This window comes from Carassius auratus, chromosome 19 (genome assembly GCF_003368295.1).
Source record: "Carassius auratus strain Wakin chromosome 19, ASM336829v1, whole genome shotgun sequence".
NCBI lineage: Eukaryota > Metazoa > Chordata > Actinopteri > Cypriniformes > Cyprinidae > Carassius > Carassius auratus.
This window is the reverse complement of record NC_039261.1, coordinates 7622406-7645913: the sequence shown is the minus strand read 5'-3', so window position 1 is coordinate 7645913 and position 23508 is coordinate 7622406. Positions and strand designations below refer to the sequence as shown.

At 35.6% G+C, this 23508-nt stretch overlaps 4 protein-coding genes across 8 annotated transcripts in view; 3 read left to right on the top strand and 1 right to left on the bottom strand.

Annotated features, from left to right (window-relative positions):
* Positions 1-4615, top strand: part of ankib1a (ankyrin repeat and IBR domain containing 1a) — a 32174-nt gene extending 27559 nt beyond the window's left edge. For both annotated transcript variants that reach the window (XM_026288614.1, XM_026288613.1), the window contains one exon: positions 636-4615. In XM_026288614.1, the coding sequence (XP_026144399.1) occupies positions 636-1379 (744 nt within the window). In that variant the 3' untranslated portion in view covers positions 1380-4615. The remainder of the gene's footprint in view (positions 1-635) is intronic.
* A 1509-nt stretch (positions 4616-6124) lies between these two features.
* Positions 6125-10054, bottom strand: LOC113120262 (cation channel sperm-associated protein 4). 3 transcript variants are annotated; one of them, XM_026290177.1, is made up of 11 exons: positions 9971-10054; positions 9770-9841; positions 9084-9182; positions 8876-8977; positions 8381-8472; positions 8085-8214; positions 7859-7995; positions 7601-7766; positions 6924-7135; positions 6689-6821; positions 6125-6555 (listed from the first exon to the last, which is right to left on the bottom strand). In XM_026290177.1, exons 1-11 carry the CDS (start codon positions 9995-9997, stop codon positions 6475-6477), a joined length of 1251 nt encoding a protein of 416 aa, XP_026145962.1. In that variant the 5' UTR covers positions 9998-10054; the 3' UTR covers positions 6125-6474. The 3 variants fall into 3 exon arrangements, with proteins under 3 accessions (XP_026145962.1, XP_026145963.1, XP_026145964.1); XM_026290178.1 differs by lacking the exons at positions 8876-8977; positions 9084-9182; XM_026290179.1 differs by lacking the exons at positions 9770-9841; positions 9971-10054 and having other exon boundaries at positions 8381-8467; positions 9084-9175.
* A 1082-nt stretch (positions 10055-11136) lies between these two features.
* On the top strand, positions 11137-13243 carry LOC113120261 (phosphatase and actin regulator 4A-like). Its single transcript, XM_026290175.1, has 2 exons — positions 11137-11439; positions 11649-13243. Exons 1-2 carry the CDS (start codon positions 11227-11229, stop codon positions 13164-13166), a joined length of 1731 nt encoding a protein of 576 aa, XP_026145960.1. The 5' UTR covers positions 11137-11226; the 3' UTR covers positions 13167-13243.
* An 891-nt stretch (positions 13244-14134) lies between these two features.
* On the top strand, positions 14135-23379 carry LOC113119279 (protein naked cuticle homolog 2). Of its 2 annotated transcripts, none has more exons than XM_026288611.1 (10): positions 14135-14356; positions 14442-14468; positions 14555-14604; positions 19490-19550; positions 19698-19810; positions 20262-20357; positions 20446-20581; positions 20688-20772; positions 21943-22067; positions 22196-23379. In XM_026288611.1, the coding sequence occupies exons 1-10, from the start codon at positions 14332-14334 to the stop codon at positions 22636-22638; spliced, it is 1161 nt and encodes a 386-aa protein (XP_026144396.1). In that variant the 5' UTR covers positions 14135-14331; the 3' UTR covers positions 22639-23379. The 2 variants fall into 2 exon arrangements, with proteins under 2 accessions (XP_026144396.1, XP_026144395.1); XM_026288610.1 differs by having other exon boundaries at positions 14552-14604.
* The last annotated feature ends 129 nt before the right edge of the window (positions 23380-23508 follow it).

Here is a 23508-nt window from a genome sequence, read left to right as displayed (position 1 = left end):
CATTTTCATAAACCAGAAAACATTTTATATGCTATTTGTAAATGAAACAACATTTAAAAACATACAATGCCATTAAAATTTTTGGGGTTGGACATTATTTTTATTTTTTTAATTTGGGGGAAAAAGTCTCACCAGGTCTGCTCTGCATTTATTCGATTAAAAGCACAGTAAAACAGTATTGTGAAATTTTGCTACAGTTTAAATTACTGTTTTCTGTTTGAATATGTTTTAAAATGTATCTTATTCCTGTGATGTCCAAGCTGAATTTTCAGCAGCCATTACTTTGGTCTTAAGTGTCACACGATCCTCCAGAAATCATTCTAGCATGCTGAAACATTTCTTATCATTGTTAAAAACAGTTGTGCTGCCTAATATTTTTGTGGAAACTGTGATGCATTTTTTCCCCCAGAATTATTTGATCAATTGAATGTTTAAAAAAGAGCATTTATTTGAAATAGAAATTCTTAGAAATAAAATCTTAAAATCTTAGAAACAAAGTGACGTCTTGGATGTCATATTTTAATGCATCCTCGCTGAATAAAAATCTTACTGGCCCCACACAACTGAATGCTATTGTTGCTCAAAAATGAGTCCAGGGGCATATATTAAGAAGTTGAACCCTTTTTATCCCACAGGCACTTGGGTCTCTGGATGAAGATGACCCCAATATTTTGTTGGCTATTCAGCTGTCCCTACAGGAGTCCGGGCTGGCCTTGGACCCCGAGCCTCAGGATGTGCTCAGTAACGATGCCTCTGTAGGTGCCAGTGGTTCCTCTCTGCCCTCTAGACTGGATTCTGCACCCCATACTGCGGATCCCCCCCGAGCTTCCATGAGCAGCTCTGAGCTCCTGGAGTTGGGAGACAGCCTTATGAGACTGGGTAACATTACCAGCCACTATACACCCTTTAATATGAGTTCCTACCCTGATGCCTTGGGTAATGCCTTCACCCCTAGTGACCCAGACTGCCTGGACCCTTCCACCAATGCCAATCTGCTTGGCAACATTATGGCCTGGTTCCACGATATGAATCCACAGAGCATTGCACTGATTCCCTCAGCCACCTCAGATGCTAGTCCCGAGCTACCTGTTTTTGGAGAGGGACAATCTGCCAAAGCCCAGGACGAGGAGAATGAGGTGGGGAGCCCTGAGCAGAGTTCCCTATCGCTAATGAAAGAGAGCGCAGGTGTGTTGGCATCGCAGCTTTTGGAGCTAGAATGTGTGGATGATGCACAACCTCCTAAAGCAGAGCCAGTCTTGGAGGGTTCGGTGGGCAGTGTAGATGTCACTAGTGTAGTTTGTCCGGAGAGCAGTACTGATCGGGATCCGCAGGTAACTGACCTCTCCTCAGAGTGGGAGGAAGAAGTGCACCTAGTGTGAGGAAAAAATCGAATTATGTTTACCAACTGAGTGCTCTTATCGTGCCAAAACACTAAATAAATGCAGAACTGCTTGTTCAGAAATGGAGAATAGTGAACCAGGTGCGTTGGGGTTAGACGGGACTTGTCTTGGTTGTGTGTTGTACTGCATCTGGTGGAAAAAACAAGAAATTGTGCAAGTAGGTGAGAGAAGAGTGGGTCTCATTCACTAACCGTATTTGTGTGTGTATAAATGTTTTTGCACAGAAATCATAATTCATTGATTATCTTAGCACTTTGATTTTTTTCTACATTTAACATAAAATTCAGAACCATCTAAAACTATATGTATGTATGTATGGAAAGATCATTCCTTGTGGCCTTGAAACATGAAATGGTTTAAACCGAAAAGTTCATACGGAATTGGAAATTTGAACAGCTGCGTGTCCCAAAAATGATTTAGCATTAGAAAAATTACACATATTTTAGATCGGCAATGGGTTCTGCATAAAAATGTGTTGTTAGGCTTATATAAAAGGTCTTTATTTTGTATTTAAAAGCCATTGGAGATGGACATGGTTAGGGCACTAATTATGGCAATTGTTAACTTTAGGTAGAATAAATCTGGATTCATTAACATTAGAAAGACAGTTAGTGCAAATTTACATTCCATACCAGTTAAGAGTAATGAGGTAGAAATTTTGAATAAGAACCATTTTTGTGCACATAAGAACACGGTTATAAGTGAATGTTGCAAAGTATTAAACTCACATTGAAATGGAAGTAGTGGCAGGTGTTTTATTCCATATTGTGGTGTACATCTGAGTGAAATGGATATTTGGAAAAAAAAATGTTAGCTGGCGACTTGGTTATATCCACTGCTGTGTTGATTGCAGTCGATTGTAAGAAAGAGGCGGGGTTTATGCATGCTAAATGACTGGATAAATTAACATGCATCATCATAGAGGGACTATGTCATTTTCATTGGAGGATCCACTTGGTTTGAAGATTAAAAGGTTTTCATTTCAAGCCGAGCAAAGCCATCTCTAGTTATCTTGCTGTGGGTGCCATGAGAGAAAGCTCCATCTGTATTAGATTGGAAAGTCATTCTTTCTTTTAAGTTCAAATTAATGGTAATTAGATGAATGAATTTTTGACTTTGTTGTATCTTTCTGAAAAGCAAAAGGAATGTTTACGTGGAGAAGAAAATACATGAAAGCATCAATCCAATATTTATTGGATCTTACAGTAACCGAGTGAAGCCACCATTAAGACCAGTTTTGTTTTTAATTGTACAGTTCTCCTATTTAGCAATGCCAATGTATTGCTTTATTTAAAAACACTAATGTTCTTTTTGTATAATTTAAGTCACATTTAATGCAAGTGCAGATTGCACAATGCACATTTCATATTACGTAAAAGGAGTGTTTTGAAATCTTTAGAATGTTTGTTCTTCAACATATTGTCCTGTTCACTTCCAAAAGGTTGCACTTCATGTAAATTTACACTCCTGAAAATTTAAGGGCATTTATTACCTTATCTGTTGTGACTACTGCACACAATACCTCTGATTATCCTGTGGTGTGTATTTCATTTGGCCTCATGAATAACGCATGTGACCCTGGACTGCAAAACCAGTCTTAAGTCGCTGGGGTGTATTTGTAGCAATAGCCAAAAATACATTGTATGGGTCAAAATTATTGATTTTTCTTTTATGCCAAAAATCATTAGGGCATTGAGTAAAGATCATTCATGTTCCATGAATATATTTTGTAAATAACCTACTGTAAATCTATCAAAACCTTATTTTGATTAATATGCATTGCTAAGAACTTCATTTGAACAACTTTAAAGGTGATTTTCTCAATATTTATAATTTTTTGCACCCTCAGATTCCAGATATTCAAATAGTTGTATCTCGGCCAAATATTGACCTATCATAACAAACCATACACAAATGGAAAGCTTATTTATTCAGTATTACTCATTTTCGACATCTCATAATTAATCTCATTTTCAATAATTGACCCTTATGACTGGTTTTGTGGTGCAGGGTCACATATATCCATAAAGACACTTCACAGGTCTTCTGAAGAAATAGAGAGATAACAACAGTGCTTTCCTTTTTTGTTTGTGCGCCGAACTATGTATGTCATATTACATAGAAAGTAATTCTCTTTAACAACAGAAACAGTTATTTTGTCTCTCATTTTATGTATGGCATATGAGGCCAAATTAATAATGTTTACCAGTTATCAAACCTTTGCAGAAGGCCAATCACATCCCTCACTGAATATAAATGTATTGTGCAGTAACCAAGAGGAAAGGAAAGCGGAAAGAGGAAATTTCTAGGTTAAATACAGTTTAAGGTTTATAGACCGCATCTGTGGCATGCTCTCAGTTACCACGTCATCACTTAGTTTGTAAAACAAAAGCAATGTCTTTAAAACGTAACTCCAACACTGTTGATTTATCTTAAAGTGTATTTAAACCAGAATATTTCTATTACTGATACATAATTGTTAAAAGGTTTGTGTTAGATGTGGGGAAGAGATATTTTCCTCCATTTTTTCTTTCATTTACTGCGCTAATCAGTGTGCCTTGTTTGTACTTTTTCTTATTTATGTACATGTTGCCTAATTATGTTAGTATTTACTGTGTCAGTCAAATACAATCAACCTTACATATTCATGAATTGATAAAGATTAAACTTCTATATTCACTTGCTAAAAAGTATGTTTCTATTTTCAGATTGAATAGTTTTTGGTTCATTTTGAAAACAGCCTCACATTTTGTATTCCACTGAACAGGTTGCCATGTTTTGATTGTCTTTTATGACTTTACAGTTTGAAAGGTGTGTGGTCCTACAGAGGTCTCTTTTATTGACATTATGATATAAGGGCAAAAGAAAGACTAGATGTAGATTTGGTGATTTATAGTTGATGTATTTAGGTTTTCTTTTTCTTTTCTTTTTTCCAGGAAACTTTGATTGAATGTGATGGGCAGTTTTTACAAATTTGACATTTGATTAAATGATCTTGTACTACCAGTTTCTACACCCCCTTCAACTTAAGCATTTATGGTGGTGGTAATTTATCTTTCTTTTTTTTCTTTCTTTTTTTCTGAGGAAACATTGCATTGCATTGTCATTTGCACTTTCGTAGACTATACTTGATACATTCCCAGTTTGTATGATGTGTAGCCAATAAACAGAAAGTATTGGTGATGGTTTGCTCGGATTAAAAAGTTTAAAGTGCAGTCCCGTTTCATTGTGGTTCATGAAAAAAACTAATGCAACAAATAATGCTTTCTTAAAATTTTATGCATTAAAATCCAGTTTTTTTTCTTGACAGATATGTTGACTTATTTTAGTTTAAAATGCCCAATTTCTTCCCTTGTTCTTGTAAAGTTTTTTTTTTGGTAGCACTTTATTTTGCAGTCCTGCTCCTCATATACATACTATGTACGTATTATAGTAATTACAATAACTATGTAATAACTATGTACTAACCCTGAACCTACACCCAAAACTACCTCTACCCCATGTAGTTACCTTGTATTACCAGAACTTTCTTAGATAAATACACTATAAGTACATGTAAGTACACGTTCTGTAAAATAAAGTGCAACCGCTTTTTTATTTTACTGTTTTTAAAATTAAAGATATGAATTTGAGACCATATTTCTTTAAAATTGACATTTATTTTAGAATTTTGGCCGTGATCACATTCTCAAGAAAAACTAAACAAAAAAAACAACTTAACTAAACCAGACCCTTGTAAAGGAGACCTTACCAAAGCTGCTGTTGTGGTCAGCAAACATCCCTCTTGTAAAACTACGCTGTGCTGTTTGCAAAACCAGCTGTTCTTCCAGGAGGAGAAACCAGGGGGAAATTTCGTGTAACAACTGCATGGGTAAAAGTACAAACAGTGGAGGCTCTGGAGCATCTGCTTTTATAGTCTAAACTAAACCACAACCAAAGCAAAGAGTTGACGACACATTTTCAGAGTCTGGGTTCTATAAGGTGATCCGCTTCTTTCTACTGTTCAAAAATGATTGTTCAAAGTAATTTTCTGTCTGCCACTTTCTATCAGGATGTCTATTATCAAATAGGTGTCATTAAAGGAATAGATGAGAATAATGGTAAAAAATCCAGGACCAGGGGCCTGTACCACGAAGACAGATTAGCTGGCTAGCAAAGTAAATTTCAGTTTTGTTTGCACCAATTTAGGGTTTCAGGTACCATGAAAGTTGCTTGGCTTTTAGCTGCGTTCATTGTCATAACCTGCTCAAGGGGTTATATAATATGATTTATGTTATTACACAAGCACTTTTAGTTTAACAATTATTATAAAGCATTTATTTGAAATAAATATTAATATGTACAGATCATATGTAATAACATAAATAAGTGGTAGATGTAGATGTTAAAGATAACACTTTATAAATGGCTGCGTGAGTCCTAAGACGTTCCTATCAGCTATATTAATTTACTTCTCAAGTTTTACTTGTGACTGCACTAATAACGCAAGATCATTTCATTTATTTGTCCTCTTTCATGGACAAGTACTTCAGTGTAAATGCATTTAAATTCCTTCTATTCTTTAATCTTCCAAATCTCGCTGGCTCTCGCGAGAAGTGAATCACTTGTTCTGGGTTATGATTGGCTGTTCACCATGATGTCACACATTCCAGTTTGTCCAGAAAAAGGCTACAATTGAACCTACACCTGCTGTTGCCGTCAAAGAATCTGTTGGGTGAAATTAACCACTAAATTACTGCAACTTCAGACTCAAGTTTATTTTTATTAACAGGAATTTTCAGTACAATTTGAAAAACAGAAATGTCATGCTTGGATAAGAATGCGCTATATTTGTAATTGAACATAGTACATTTTCTACAGTAACATTTCTAACACAAATATACAAAATATCCCAGACCTCTCCGAGTTTGACAGTTAAACGCAGAAGCTGTACTAGTATGACATAGAAGTCTACAAACTGAAAACAGAAGCTGTAAATACAAAGTTAATTTGCAACAGTTTGTTGTGATCGGTAAATTTGTACATAGTATTTTTTTCTGATCTTCAGTTCTGTGAGGAATGGGTCATCTCGAGCTCAGGTTGACTGTTCACCAGCTTTCAGTATCTTGGTCTTGTTGAGATGTGGTGAGTCTGTGCTGGTGTCCAAAAGATGCGCCTGAAACAGAATCCAACCCTTGATTTAATTTTAGCTGAAGGTTGTAGTGAGCAGGTATGTAAAGTAATTTTGGCTATATTTTATTGATTTAAAGAATGATCTGTTCAATTAAAAAATAACTTTTGGAACTCACATTGCTTAAATTGATGATAGTGGAGATTATGTCTCCAGTGGACATCTCATTATTGACCATGTTCTCCAAGGAGGCAGTTTCCTTGTGCTGTGTAATCTCCTGATCATGCTGCTTAATCTCCTCCACTGTAGCCCTGCAAGACACCGAAGATGCTACTACATTTGACTGATGTCTGAATTTATGATGTCATATGTCTGTATCCAGAGGAAAGTGTGTTTTCTTTTTTCCCCCCTACTTTTGAAGCTCTCGTTTAATGGTGAAGTATTCATCCATGTTTCTTTGTATCGCTAACATGATGATGACCAGATTTTCGTAGCTCTCTACAGTCAGGTTTTCTGTATAGCCACTCCTTAATGGCTTTTGATGCTTGATCTTGCTTATTTTCTTAGCCACCACTTCCACATGGATCATGTCCGCAGCTTCGAGTTTGGCGTCCAGTGGTGAGTCCTGTTTAGGTGTTAAAACATTGAAAGTTTTTTAGCTTTATGAACACAAACTAGATTTTCATGGAGGAATAAAAGTCTAACTTAAAATAAAATGAAGGAATACATTATTAGTTTCTTAAATAGACATTTAAAAGTTTACTGTTGAAAACTATTTTTAATGTAACCCCTTAATTTCTGTCCTCTCTCCAACTGTACTTTTTAAATCTGAAAGGCAAAAATGCCAAAAACAAAATCTTTAAAAATGTAAGTTAAATGTAATAATAACATATCACATTAATTCTGAATGCAACAATTTTTTGTTGTTGTTGTTTTTAATTTTTTTGCATATTGAACATGTTGAATCAGTGTTTGTGGAGTCTTGAAATGTTATCGGTTGACTGTCGGTCTGCGTCTGTCTTTGCAATGTGAATTGGTCTTTAACGGCCCAAGTCATAAGAGGACACCTATTTCTAGTCCGACTCCTTACCTTGAACAAGGCATTATCTGTTAGACGCTCTTGATCAGCCTGCTCTTTCTGTGCTACAATGAAATTGCCTTGTATCCAAGCATCAAAAATTGAAAGCATTAGGCCGCTAGATAGGATGAATGTAGAGAAGTACAGTAAGGTCCAAAACGTGTTTCCCATTTCATCTCTGGAAAACATGAGAAACGTAACCGTGATTTAATGCTGGACATAGAAGAAAGCATATTACGATAAATGTTTCTGGAAAGCAGTAAGTTGTACTCTTGTAATATCTTATAGGTATCCATCCATGAGTCTTGGGTTATGCAGACAAACAAAGTGTAAAAAGTCAAAGACAGATTCTCAAAGGCTGATGGAAGAGTAGTACTGAACATGTCGACCCCAGCAACAGTAAAAGCCTGGGAAACAATCAAAGCAAATACAACTTAATTGCTCAAATTGTGAAACAAAAACAGCAAAGATTTAAAGTGTAAATATGTATACGTACCAGAATGGCAACCACACTAATAAAAATGATTATTTTCATCTCTGAGAAGGATTGCAAAGTGGCTTTCAGTGTCATGTCCATTTCTTGCATGGAACAAAGACACAGGGTCAGACGACTCAAACGCAGACACCTAAAAAGCCCAAATAAACTGGTGAGTATGCTTTGTGTGGAGTGTAATTTTCTAACACATGCTGTCAGTAGTTTATTCAGCTGGTTAGTAGCTGTTTTTATAAGTACGGAAATAAAATATTTGTGTGTCGTAGCTTTTAACAACTTTTAACTTTAGAATTTCACACCTGAAAACTATAAATGCGATGGGATCACTGGTGACCCTGTGTCCCACAAAAAGAGTCAGGGTGATCAGGAGGTTCATGATGTTCCAGCTGCTCTGGAGAGATTTTAACACAAGAGTCATTGTGTGACAGTGTAACTGTATCTTTTGAAAGCAAAACCATGAAGTTGTATTTAGAGATTTGTATGATGGGGTTTTAGGGTGACACGAAGTAACAGGTTACAGAAAATAATGACTACAAGGCATATTTCACAGACTTGGTAGACTTTGAATGAATTTATGTTCAAATGATTGACCTAAAACACATTTAAATTACATTTCTTTTCATTTGTATCGCTAAAAATGATCAAATCACATGCACATAGAAAATGAATAAAAAAATAAAACACCTACTGAAGCAATTGCTTTCATGCTAGTTTTTCCTTTTGTAAATAACTTACAGTATTCTATTATGGAAAGTTCCTTAAAAAAATAGAAGGAGACAAAGGGAAAAAAATACCCTCCAGAACATCTTGAAGCCATTATACCACCTGACCAGAGTTTCCAAGACAAAGAGCATCAGAAAAATCTGTTCACATAAATATAACACAAATCCATGTTTCTAAAAGAGGAAAGAAATACGTCATTATAAGGTTTTCTAAAATAATACACCGTATAAGTACTAAAGATGCAAGCCAAAGGACATGCACAAATAAAGGCATATTCACCTGTGAAATAAATGTGATTGTTTGGAGGACTGCGATTATGGAGTCGCTTACAACACAGCTTATTATCAGGAAACGGAAGAAGAGCTTCAAGTAATTTTTCTAAATATCCAAACAGAAAGCCCCCAATCACTCACTGGCTATGTACATGCAAAATTTTTGGTTCAATCGTACTGCATTCATTCCGATTGATGAATCTGAATGTACTGTTTACATGAACACTACATAAAGTTATCGGGCTGACTGTCATTTCACTACCAGCTTTCATCTAGTGAACTGCCTACTAGTCAGCCCTGCTGAAAAAAACTATAGGAACATCACAGAATTTTTTAGGTTTTCCATTAAAAGCCACTAACTTTTAACCATTAAAAATGGTTTTCTGTATTGTGTTTTGGGACATACGCCATTACAATTTAGTGGTTTTAAGTCAGGCAACCAATTACCAGAAGAAACCCACAGGTTCCATTACAGTTATTAAAGCCAGTACCACTACTATTTATAACCAGTAAAACCATTACACATGATTTTGTGATGGTGGGGGGTCAATTTATTTATTTCAGCATGGAGTGTTTTCAGCTAAGTTACAGATGTTTCACAAACAACAGTGATTTTTTTCCTTCCAAAATCTTCCGTAAAGGAACGGTTCTTATTTTTAAAAATGGTACAGAAAAAAAAAACGGTAAAATAACCTTTTGTCCTTCGATATCAGTATTTTTTCGCTGAAATTCCAGCCATCCCGTCTTCGCTGACTCTCGCTGCTCCTGACGTGTTTAGCAAAACAAAGAAGTAAAACAGATCAAACTAGCATTTAATTACTTTTCGAATATAATTCAGAGATGTAATATTGACAACAATATCTTATTTGTAAAAACTGTTCACTGTGACCGTACCGGATCGGGATGTACCCTGTTGTCCATTTCGGCGATTACAGAGTGAAAGATACGTTATTCTCTGTCCTGCACGTGACAAATAAACGTCCGTTTTTAATGGTTAGCTTTTAAACGCTTCAGAACATATTCTTATTTACTGGACTGGACCATAACTTAATGCAGGGGTTTTCAATCTGTGATAAATAAATACATAATGCAATAAATAAACTAAAACGAAAAAAAAATTAGATTAAAATGATTCAAATTTATGCATTTAAACCATAAATGCATTTACGGGCTACTATAGGAAGTAGGACTTAAATCATGTAATGTAATGATAAATAATGTATGCAATGAAACCGACTATTTTCCATATAAAATTTTACACATTTCTAATATTGTTAAATATAATTTTTTTTTCACAGTATATTTTATGGTTTTAGGTGAAAGGTAATATTGCCATTGTTATTGTAGAGTTTTAATTCACATATTGTAATCTGTCACTTGTGTGAGCAGCAGAGACATGTAATGAATCTGAAATGCTGTGGCACTATTTCTTTATTTATTGGTATTCATTCAATGACATTAAAGGGCTCAGCTCCAGTGAGGGTGAAGGGAGGGTCTGATTTTAATTGGTAAGTACTAAAAAGTAAGACATAAGTAAACAACCTCTTTTAGAAAGCACATTTTTAGTGGCACAGTATATTATTATTAGTAGTCGCTTAAATAAAGGTGGTAAAATAAGTATAAATTATTATTACAAATGTGTAACAAACAGTATCACATTTTGTCACTTTTAGTTTCTTCACTCAGAATGTATACAGACAGAAATTAATTATTGAATGATTTGTCTTTAAAGGTTATAATCTGATAATGGTTTATGGCTGATTATGATGTATTTTGAAGCAATCAAAAGAGAAGTGATATCATCTAATATGGAAAAAAAAATCATTATGGTATTTTGAGAGGTTGGTTATGTATATATGAATGTATGTATGTATTTATAATAAATAAATACAGTTAAATTCATGTGCAAGTCTAATAACTTTGGTTGTTATTATTATTATTTACATTTAAATTAGAGTGAAATGTTTTAAAGTTCAGCTCACTGTTGTGACATCATAATGGAGATTCCGATCTGGCAGCTCTAAACTGCTGTTCTGACTAACTTTCTTCTGTTGGTGTGTTAGGAGAGAAAAGATCGAGAGCTACTTTTGTGACTTTCTGCAGATATTGACGACAAATACTGAATTCACTTGCAGCATCTAGTGTCCACAATGGCACTGTTCAGCAGTGTATTTAGACCACTTTTTGAGTGTTTTACTCACTTCTTGCGCAGAAGGGAGACACCTTTGAAGGGACAGCAGTGTGCAGCGCAAAAACAGGCGACACTAGAGAAACTTCCAGAGGCACCGTTGACTAAGGAAGGTGAGAGTGAGGCCTTCGACTTCACTGCCAAAAACAAGAAGAGCAGGAGGAAACGCCGCAAGGTAACTTAATTGAGAATTGCCAGCTTACACTGAAAAAAACTATTGGTTTACAACAAAGTAATTTCACTCAGTAATTGCTCGTTAATTTCTCAATTAATTACAAAGAAACATCAACACATTTAAATAAATGTGACATTTTTAAATAGCATTGACTTCTGTAATGTACTACAATAGTCTTTATTCATGAACTTGAAACATCATTTTTACAGTATGGAGAGAAAGAGAAGGAAAGAAAGGTAAAGAGAAAGGTGAAGAAGGCGAGTGAGATGAATGAGGGAGGAAGTTATAAAGACAAGGCAGAAAAAGAAAGAGAAACACTTAGCCTTGAAAAGATAAAGGACAGAGGACATGTGCTGCAGAAAAAAATAGAGTCTGCCAAATTCAGAGAGATGCGGAGTCTAGACAAGTTGATTGAGGGAGGAAGTAAGCATAGAGAGGCTGGAGAAATAATAAAGAAGCAGATAAACCAGAAGGAAAGAAAGACCACTGAGCCTACTCCACTTCTTGTGGAGGTCAAACCTCAGCAAATTCTAGTCAGTCCTCCAGTGAGATCTTCCTTCTTGAAGCCAATAGAAGGAGAACATCCAGTGCTTCTAAGTATCTCTGAAGACCTTCCTTTACCAGCTGCTCGCTTCAAACCTTTGCCGCCAGTTACCAGACCGCCCATGCATCCTCAAAAGCCAGATCCTGCACCAGAGGAAGTGTCCTTGCCATGTTCTCCTCTTCAAGTGGATCCTCCCAAACGGTTGGCAGCACCAGAGGAAGTGTCCTTGCCATGTTCTCCTCTTCAAGTGGATCAACCCAAACCTTTGCCAGCACCAGAGGAAGTGTCCTTGCCATGTTCTCCTCTTCAAGTGGATTCTGCCAAACCGTTGGCAGCACCAGATGAAGTGTCTTTGCCATGTTCTCTTCTTCAAGTGGATCCTCCCAAACCGTTGGCAGTTCCTCCATGTTCCACTCCAGCAACTGATGAACTGTTTTGCCTCCGACGCATCCAAGTCAGTCCTCCCAAACAACTGGTGGTTTCTCCGAGCTCCTCTCCTGTATCTGATGAAGTTGTTGATCTGCAACGTTCTTCAGCTCCAGTGTGTTCTCCCAGCTTGATGAAGGCTCAGCCGTCCACTTCTTCCCTGTTTGAGCCGCCTCCACAACTCATGCTCATCGACATAGAGGATGAGGAGACAGAGTATGTGGAGTACACAGGGAAGACCATTCGGGCCTGTGACTTACCCAAGTCTGAATGCCCCCGACCTCTGGAGGCTGAAATGAAACCAAGACAGATGGTTGCTTGGTTAGAGAGTGATTGCGAGGTGCCGAAAGAAGTGTGGTCGAGTGAAGAGATAGAGGTCCAGGGTTATAAGAAAGATGACCTCAAAGAAGTAGGAGACTCCAAAGTCATTCTAGGCCATACGGATGTCGCTTCTCAGAAAAAGAAGGAGTTGGATGAACACATGATGAAGCTTTTTGGTGTAGCCTCTCCTGAAGGTCCCAAGAATGAGACCCAGCACAATGTGAACATCCAGGAAGAGCAAACAAGCAAAAGAAAAGTGGCACTTGTTCTGTTCACCTGGGTAGAGGATAAAACCAAGAAAATGGAGGAGAAGAAAATGCTGAAGGAGAAGGAGCAAAGAGAAAAAAGGTTGCTACTCGCACGCTACAGGAACGATCCAAAACTGAAGCACTTGTTTATCAACAAGCACAACTGCAACTACTGCTCCTCTGAGTGAAGATCAGGGTCTCCAAAATGCCCCACTTCACCTTTAACTTACTAAACATTTCTGTGTACAAATAAAAAAAAAAAACTGTGCAAACTAAAAGCTGGAAGAACCATGACTCTTCTTACATTTGAAGTAGTTTAAATGCTTAATATGAAAACTTGTTTATTATTAAATTAATTATTTTATTTAATAACAATTTTAACTGTTGTAGGAAAGTGAATGAGTCATTACAGTTTACTTCAGTTTAATTTTGTCTTTCAGTGTTTTAATGTTTTTAGTATAAGTTCAAAAACATAATGGGGCTCCACTGAGTCCCGGTACCAGTGATGTCATCTCTTTTTCTAACACAATTTCCTGATTTCACTCTAGACAGACATGTGTTTCTTGTTAAAAATGTTCATTTGATCTGAGTGAGAGGTAAGTTCATTATATTGTCACTTTAATGGTATTAGTGGCTCAAATTTTTGTCTCGGTCTGTACTAGGTTAAACGAATTTTACAGGAGGAGTTTGTATGTGAGATGTATGTGAGACAGATCATCTTCTTATTTCGTGACATGTTGTATTTCAAGACATCACCAGAGGGCGCTAAATTCTAATAATAATAATTATTATTATTTTATATAAAATATTATTTTATTGATGAAATGCACTGCAACTATTATTTTTTTTTATAATAAAGCACATTAATATTTTAAAAACATTATATTGCATTTAGGTGTAACAGAACTAGAATATATATTTGGTATTAAATGTTTATGCCTATGTTGTGTTCAATTTGAAACAGAATCGGTCATTTTAAAGAGCTTTGAAGTGAATCTCTCTTAAGAGGAGAAATGATTTATGAATATGGTCGAAGACTTGGATAAGAATTCTCAAGCAAATATTGCCAGGCTGTCCAATGAATAAAGTGCTCCAAAACTGAAGGAGGTGCGTGCACATCATCAAAGGAAGGGGGAGTCCCTCGAGTTGCTCTTCCTCCACACACACAGCGAGCGAGCGTGTAGTGAATCCTCACTGAAGGCTAGACTTTCCCAAACTTCAGTCTCAGACTATAATATGGACAGGCTTCAGTGGAAACATGCATATCCAGTCCCACTTCATTTATGGCACAGATGATGTCACAGTTGTTCCTGAAACGACAGCTCGTTAGTTCTTTCCGTAAATGAAATCAACATGGGAAAACTACAATCGAAACCTGGTAAGACACTTTGAGAATAAAATGCCAGACTATTAAAAAATATCAAGCGACTTTATTCTCATTCTTGTTTATTTTTTCCCCCTAGCATGTAAACGCAGAGAAAATCCAGAGGGTAAGGTGGTACAAGTAAAACTTGATTATCCATAGATATTACATATAAGAAAAGTTATTAAATGGACATTTGTGTTGTATAAGGAGATGTTTTCAAGGAGGCTGAGTTTATTGGCGAAGTGGACAGAAAAAAACAGGTAAGGTGACAATTTTTAATGTTCAGGACATATTTAAGTTAACTGTCACTCTACATCTACATAGTTATTAGTTATAAGTGCATGTTTAAGGGTCAAACCTGTAAAGTGTTAATTGGACGATGAGTACAACTTTTATTGATAGCACTTCATCCACATTTTTGTTAAACCATTATGAAACATTGTAAGATTATATAGATGAATTCTTGACAAAGTAAAGAAAATAGGCTACATTTATAGTCTATGCATACTGTATTCTTATTGTAATGTACACAAAATAGACTACTGATCTGTTTAATATTATGCAAAGTGACTTTTTCTCATTAAAATAAACAGTGTTGCTATAAAATGTTTTAATGTAACCAGTAAATTAGATTTATCTTTATTTTTATGGCCTAATGTATGTTGCCAAACTCTTAAATACCAGTAGTTTTTAAATATTTTTTTTAGATATGTGATTATATGATATAATCGACAAGCTGCAAGTATTCCTATTGTTGTAGTTTGAGTAGAGCATACATATATAGTCATGGGTTTGATTCCCTGTGATCTAAAAAAAAAAAACAATTGTATACCTAGCTTGCACTGTTAAAGGTGAAGTGAAGAAATGAAAATGTGAGTCAACACAAATCAGCATAAATTGTCTTCATCATTTCCACACTTTAGATTACTCAGATTTTGAGAAAAACCAGGCACTGAACGCTTTTCTCCGTATACACTGTACTCTCAGCATTGTATTTAAATGGTGTTGGGTCTCTTCCCTCTTTTTCCTTTGCTCTCATTCTCTCAGCGGAGCCTGGAGCCTTCATCACTGTGTGAAATGCTTATGGCCGTCGGCCAGAACAGCAGGGTCTTTGAGCGCAGCCCCACCACACATCTGTTATTGGTTTTGAAAACAGAGGGAGGCTGTGATGGGGAAATGGGGGGAAGTGGTTGGAGGAGGGAAAGGAGGTGTAGTTGGTGGGTGGAGTGCTATAATGAAGGCTGCTGCAAACGAGTTGCAAAATGTAGATGAGTGGTTCGGCTAAAAGCCTTGGATTGTTGTGGCGATGCTGCGTGCATCAAACGTCTAATTGATCCAGAGATCAGGGTCGGTGGTTAGGACCAAGGAAACGTACAACACAGTGCAGTTAGTGTTGCTGTTTTCAGGCGATTTCAGCAATTGTCATCTATAGTGTGATATTTAATTTTTTAAAGAAATGAAAACAAAACTGTGCAAAGTACTGTGTACAATAAAAGTTACATGCGATTTAGGACATTTATGCAGTGAATGCCACTGTAAAAAACTGTAAGTCTCACATTACATTAAATATGGAAATTAACCTCACTAATGTCTGTTGTGCAAGCTGTAAATGTATGCAAAATGAAGAAACAGTACACGCACAGTACTTGCAAAAATGTTCATATCTGCTGTACACTTTCAGAATAAAGTTACAAAGTTGTCACTGGAGCGGTGCCCTAAAAGGTACATATTTGTACTAAATGAGACATATTAGTATCTTAAATGTGTATTTGAATACTGAAAAATACATGTTAGTACCTAAAGTGTAAACATGAATACATTTTGAAAGGGTTCTGCCCCTGAGAGTGTACATCACATACAAACAAGTCATGATATTATAAGATTATATTGGCCTTATCTCATTAATTTCACTTTTACACACATAATGTATTCCTAAATCAGTCTTTGACTTGTGTATGTTTCTGTCTCCAGTGTGTTTCGGGTCTAATTAGGACGCTGTTTTTTCATGGCAGGATCCTGCAGTGTGGGTCATAAAGCCAGGGACACTTGAAAGGTTTTGGTCTCGGAGGGCTCAAAGGAGTCTGTGTTTGCTTGGAAAGGCTGGAAGAATCCTTTCTTTTACACTTTTTCCTCTCTGTCCCACTTCAAAGGACATAAGGAAGGAAGCGTGTGCTGGAGGCAGTGATCCATGTCTCTTTAGAATAGGGTGCATAGGATGACTGCTGCTTTTTCTTCAATTATTTTATACGAGCAAACTCGTTAAGTGCTATTACTTAAGTCTGCTGACTGCCAACACTCAACATTTGTTGGAAGGATCAGTAAAACCCTAATATGAAGTATCAAAAATAAATAAAAAGGGATAAAGGGACTGAAAATACACGTTGCAAAGTAACAGATAAACAGATTCTGTCCTGTTCCATTGACCTTCAACGTCCATGTGTTGATATTTATCTGCTAGAAAAACAAGGGCAGCTTTAGTCAGCTAGCACAACAAGTTTGTCCAGACATGCCTGGAGAATTTAACTCTAAGACAATGATGTGTGGGTTATAATAGACTAGAGTTTTTATAGTACTCACCAAGGCCCAAATATACAATTCTGACATAATTTACTCATCATCAAGTTGTTCTAAACTTGTAGGAATTTCTTTTTTTTTGCTGAACACACACACACACACACACACACAAACATAATTAGAAGAATTTTGGTAAACAAAAAGTCTGTATAGACTTCCATACTAGTTTTTTTTCCATATTTTAGAAGTCCATGGCTACCAGGAACTGTTTGGTTAACCACGTTCTCAAAAATATTGACAGAATTATTATTCTTTTTTTTTTTAGTGAACTATTCCTTTAAATACTTGTATGCTATTAGTATGTACTAATAAAATCAAGTTTGGGTAAGAAAGGAATACTACAACTGTGAGACATTATGCAGTTCTGGCTTGAATGATTGCCCGTGTAAACATGGAAGGCATAGTGATGCTGGATTGCATTTGAGTTTATTCCAAGACCATGAAAGATTAAATCAATCACATCCAGCCTCAACATTTTTAGCAAATGGTGTTAGATATTCTAGTACCTTGAGCGCGATCATACTCCAACCCAAATGGCATGTTGTTTCTCTCCCTCTCTCTCACCATGTAATAAGGGTTCCATCCAGGTGTTTGGTGACAGGAAGTGAGAGGAAACAAAGCCAGGTACTGTTCTGAACCTCGTGAGAGGGCACAGGCAGCAGTGTGAGTGGGTGGTGAAGAGGAACTGGAGTTGGGTTAGGGGGTGTCTGGCCCAGTGACACCCGGCTCAGGGCAGGAAAACCCCCCTCCAAGCTGGTAATCTGAGCCCACATCAAAGGCCCTAGAGCAAGCAGAGCGTGGCAGAGGTTTGGCCATGATGTTGAGAGAAATCATGGGCAGACTGATAGATCACTCATCACACTTCTTCGGGCTTTGTTCTTCAGGTTTCTGTCAGACTGCAAATTCTGCTTTCAACAGTGTGATGGAGAGCGATTGGTTTATGGTTGCACTTTTGGATGTGCCTGCTTGCAAAGATGAAATTTAGTAGATGGAAAAAGTTAATGTATTTTTTTTTATGTGCCAGTATTCTATTTCATTAATTTTTTTGGATGAATACATATTAAAAAATATTTTGTTAAAGTTTTATATATATATATATATATATATATATATATATATATATATGTATATATGTATATATGTATATATGTATATATATATGTATATATATATATATGTGTGTGTGTGTGTGTGTGTAAGTGGTGGATGCAAAAAACAAAACAAAAAAACAAAACAAGATTGTACAGGGCATAGTGGTGCCTGTATATTTTAGTACAACTTTTTACATCAGAAAATGTAACACAAAACTCTTAAATACACATTAATGATAAATTGAAATGAAAAAAGTATTTATCGAAAAAAAAAAAAAAATAATAATATAAATATTTTGTGTCAAAATTTTTCTGGGAATGTTTTTAATTGTGAATTATGGTAATTCATATTACTACATAATTCGTGCTTGCAAAAACCAAACATTTGAAAGTATTTTACAGTAAAATTAAGTTTTAAAAGCAATTTTTTTTTTCTGTAAAAAGTTTTCGTTTACAATTTTTCATGTTTTTAAGATGTTTCTCCAGATAGACTCATGGTTTAAGTTGTGTGTCACTACAAATGCAGTTGTTAAGAACCAAATGCTTCTCACATCTGCCCTTAAATAAGCACACTGTGGGTGTTATACTTAATGAGTTTGCCAGTTAATATCTGGTTTTATAGTTGTGCATGATGTCAAAGCTGGCATGAGTAACACTGTATCTACATCATGCCCCTGTCAGAGAGGGAATTATGTTCATATCCACAGTGCCAATGCTTTTATCTTTTTGAATAAAATATTACATTTCATCTGAAAGTTTCATGATACAAATACAGCAGAATATGTGTGATGGATTTACTTTAAATTCTAAACTTCAGCATTTTTATGGAGGTTGCTCACAACAATTATCTGAATGTTGAAAATACTCTGAATATCATACAGTGTATTGTGGTATTTTATTCCTAGGAATATTTAAACATTGCAAGCATAATTACATTGCATTACATTAAAAAAAAATGCAAAAATCTTGGCAAATGACTTATGATAGGTTGATAGTCAAATGTCCTTGGTGAACATAATTTTGTGTTTCCTGCTAGTGTAAGAGGGACAGAGTTGTGGCAGGCAGGATTACAGATGATGTTGAGCTGTTTTGTCAGGGAGGGCAATTCACTTCCTCCCTCAGAAACCAGCAGTGCAATGTGTCTGGAAACAATTGGGCTTAAGACCACAGGAGTGCTAAGAATGAAGTGATTTTTTTCTTGTTCCTGGTGAATTCATTATGGGGGCTGGTTTTCCAGCTCGAAAACAGGTTTTCTATGCAAATTATATACAAAACTGACTTAGCAATGCAAAGTTTCAGTTGATCATTTCACAGATGTTCACCCTCTGAAGAAATTAGCATGAGTGTTGTTTTCTATGCTTTCTAATGTCATCGAAATCATCCTGTGGGTCCTTTACTGCACACAATAGCTGCACTCCAATCCATTGTTTTCTTTGGATGTCCATAGTTTCAATGATTTGTTTTTCCTATTTAATTCTAGGATCTGTGTGCTAGAGATCCAAAAGAAGATCAGATGTCAGATCAGTACTGTTCACTACAGGGTAAGCTGAACTTTTACAAATAGTGCCATTGTTTCAAGCAAAGTAATACAGACATATCTGTCGTTTAAAATATTCTAGAATTCTCTAGGTTTTGGACAGATGTTTGTTTTTTTTGTATGAGCTGTTAACATGATCTGTTATTTGCAGTAAAATTACCACCGGAGAGAGTAATGGAGACTCCTCATTCTTCGCTTTCTTCTCCTGAAAATGAAAGACCGCAGCCATTTAAAGATTCACTGAGGAGAAATGGGAAGGATGATGTAAGTTTTTGTTATAGATAACGGCATATAAGACAGAAACCTTGTAGTGATGCTGCATTTACTGTTATTCCACTATGACAAATTTTCATAGTCATTTTGTGAAATATTATTACAAATTAAAATGTTTTTTTTTTTTTATTATTATGTTTCGCCATATTTTAAATATAATTTATTCATGTAATGGCAAATTACTTTGGTCTTCAATGACAAGAATGCTGTCAATAATTTATTTTATAAATTTTGAAATTTATTGTGCTGCTTAATATTGTGGAAACTGTGATTTTTTTTTTTCAGGATGAAACAGAATTTATTTTAAATAGCTTTTTTTAACATTATAATTGTCTTTAATGTCACTTTTAATCTGCGATGTAGGATATCTTATAGTAATAAATATGTTGTCTTGCTTATACAAAAATGATTGTGAATCCTTCAATTGTGCTGTTGATACTAGGAAAAGGAGTGTAATGTGTCTGTCATGGATGAAAATCATCAAGAGTGGATGATCACCTTGTATGATTTGGACAGCAATGGGAAAATAACCAGAGAGGTAAAGTTCAGTATTTACTGAGGATCTATCATCTCATTAAAGTGATCATTTAGCCATTGGTGTGTTTCTCTCGTTGTGTTTGTTGCAGAATATGTTGAGCCTGATGCAGACGATCTGCGAGGTGGTGGAGGCATCAGTCAGACAGCTGGTGTTTAGCAATGGAACAACCCTGCGTGTGAAGCTGAGTGTCACTCCATTAACCAGCAGAAAAGGCATCAGAAAAGGTGAAGAACAAACCTCTCATAAAAACAATATCCTATTTGAGCAATCTCCTGAAATAATCATGATATAATGCAGTGTGACTCACAATTATCTTTTGTCCTCCTTGAGAACGGGATGCTGGGATGTCTCTGAATGAGCGGGATCAAATAGAGGATTCAATACGGTGTGCAGAGAGCCCTCATGCTCAAATCAGGTGATTTTAAGTATTGCATATATGAATGAATCAAAAGTTATTCATGAGAAATATTTATCCAGGAAATAAATGCCTACAAAATGAGAATTATTTACCTAAGTGGAACAAAATTATTACAAAATGGAATAAAATTATAGTGGAACATAACATAACATAACATACATAACAGTAACCAGTAATTATACCAGTGTTATTTTAATATTATTATTATAATACTGATATAGTATTTATGAGTATTTGTAGCTTTTTCATTTGTAGAGTTTTAATTTAAATCAAGTTTTTATAATTTTATTATGTGCTTTTGTAATTTTTATTTTTAATATGCTTTTATCTTTGTTTTCAGTTTTTGTAATTTTTGTAGTTACATTTTTGTCTTTTAACACTAATATACTACTTTCTGTTCTTTTTCTAATTATCAAAAATATTGACCTTCTAACACTAACACTCTCTATTCTTTTTCTATTCTTTCAACTTTGTATTTATTTCAATAAAAGATGACCCTCACTCTTAAAATTAAAAGAGCTTCACGATGCCATAGAAGAACCTTTTTTTGTCTAAATGTTTCCATAAAGAACCTTTAACATCTGAAGATCCTTCTGTTTCACAAAAGGTTCTTTGTGGCAAAAGAAGGTTCTTCAGATTATAAAAAGGTATGACAGAGATGGTTCTTTAAGGAACCTTTGACTGAACTGTTCTTTGTGGAACCAAAAATGTTTTTTTCTATGCCATCGTTTTGAAGAGCCTTTTTAACACCTGTATTTTTAAGAGTGCTCTTACGCTTATATTCTGTATTCTTTTTTTTCTATTCTATCTACTTGTTTTTTTTTATTTTTATAAAAACAACATTTCTAGGTGTACTGTGTTAGACTTTCCAAGACTTGTCAAATGCATATTATTTATATATACACTTGCATATTATTGCTCTTTTTTTCTCTGTTAGAAGTTGCTTTGGATAAAAGTGTCTGCTAAATGACTAAATGTAAATGTAATTTGTTTATTTAGCTATTTGCCAAGGCAACATTTCTAATTTTCTTAGTTTTGCATATTATTGTAATATTTAGTATTAAGCTTAATGTAAATGAATGAAACCATTTTTGGTCATTTTAATTAACAATATCAACACAGTTACCGACACAATATTTAATAATACTGTATTATTTTGTCTGTCAGACAAATGAACTCGGATCAGTTGGGTGTTTCGGAGAGAAAGCAGTACTCTGTAGATGAAAACACAGAACGTAGGAACCACTATCTAGATCTGGCTGGAATTGAAAACTACACTTCTCGGTTTGAAGGTGATAGCTTTATATTTTTTTCTCTGAACTCATTTGTATGAAAGCCAAGTTTTATTCAGTTTGTTCTAATTTTAGAAGGTTCTAGATGTTTAAAGCTTTTTCAAAAATGATTTATTCTACTATCATAGCTCCAGAAACATGTGCTGAGGAGCAGCCTCAGGAGAGCTCTTCCCGTAACCATCATCGTCGCTCTCAACCCGAGACCTGCAACCATGTGGAGTCATCTGGAAAATCCATTCCTTTTCTCAGGTCACTCCGCAACCGCAGCAAGTCTGTCGGCTATAGTGGAGCCACAACCAAACCCAGCAAGCTCCATGGACATCACCCTATGACCTGGTGCCATCCATCCCAACAGCAGCAACAGCAACCTCTGCTGCACAGCTCCAGCAAACGCATGCGTGCTCGAGCCCGCGAGACTGCATCCCCTTCCAGAAGCAACCATGACAGAGAATTACAGCCAGGGCCAGCTATTCCTCCTGGGGGTTTAATGCCCCTTCCTCAAAGACACGAACACCATCATCACCACGAGCACCACCATCATCACCATCATCACCATTACCACTCTGCGTAAGAGTTCTGAAAAACTCCTGAATGACTGACCGAGTAGCAAGCTCTCGTAAGCTGTGTTATTTTCTCAGAAAAACACACATGCAGGTAGTTCATCTGCTAAACACCCACACAGTTTGATCATTTCTGCAATAAAAGGGGTCGAACCACTCTTTTCGATGATACGAGAACTGCATCTGCAGAAAAATATAATCTCAGTCAGTAGAATGAGCCTCCATACATTATTTTGGTGTGCAGCTCCTCCGTGTGGTTAGAAGCGGAATAGTCCAAACTGGTTTCATCCCCAGATTATAGTGCATTTGGCGGACTTTTCTTTTTGGTTTGGAAAAAGTATCATTTGAATATATGCGTAATTCAAAAAAAAAAAAAAAAAAAAAAAAAAACAGTTTTTGATTGTAATATTTTCGTTTGTGAAGTGCAACAAACATTTTCCCTCAGGAATGTGCTTATTAGACTATGTAGATATGACCACTCCTATTGTATGTTATTAGCTATGTATATTAATATTACCATTAATGTAGTTTTAAGTCAGCTTGCTTATATTCATAGGATGCAATCGTTTTTTATATTATTTTTTATTTAAGCATATCTTTACAACCATATTGCATGTTTATGATCTGAGTAGGGCTGCTAATATTATTAATTATATTAGAAAATGCTATGTTTTATTGCTGTCATGGTTAAAACAACTAAACACATAATGTACGAGGCTAAATAAAATATTAAAAGAAAATGTACATTTATGGAGCTGTATGGTGAGACAATTTTTTATTTTTTATTTTAAATGTTCTATCTATTTTGCAGAGCAACAGTAAAAGTTATGGTCTTTTTGGATTCCCCTCGAGAAACACTGTTACGTGCAACACATTTTGTT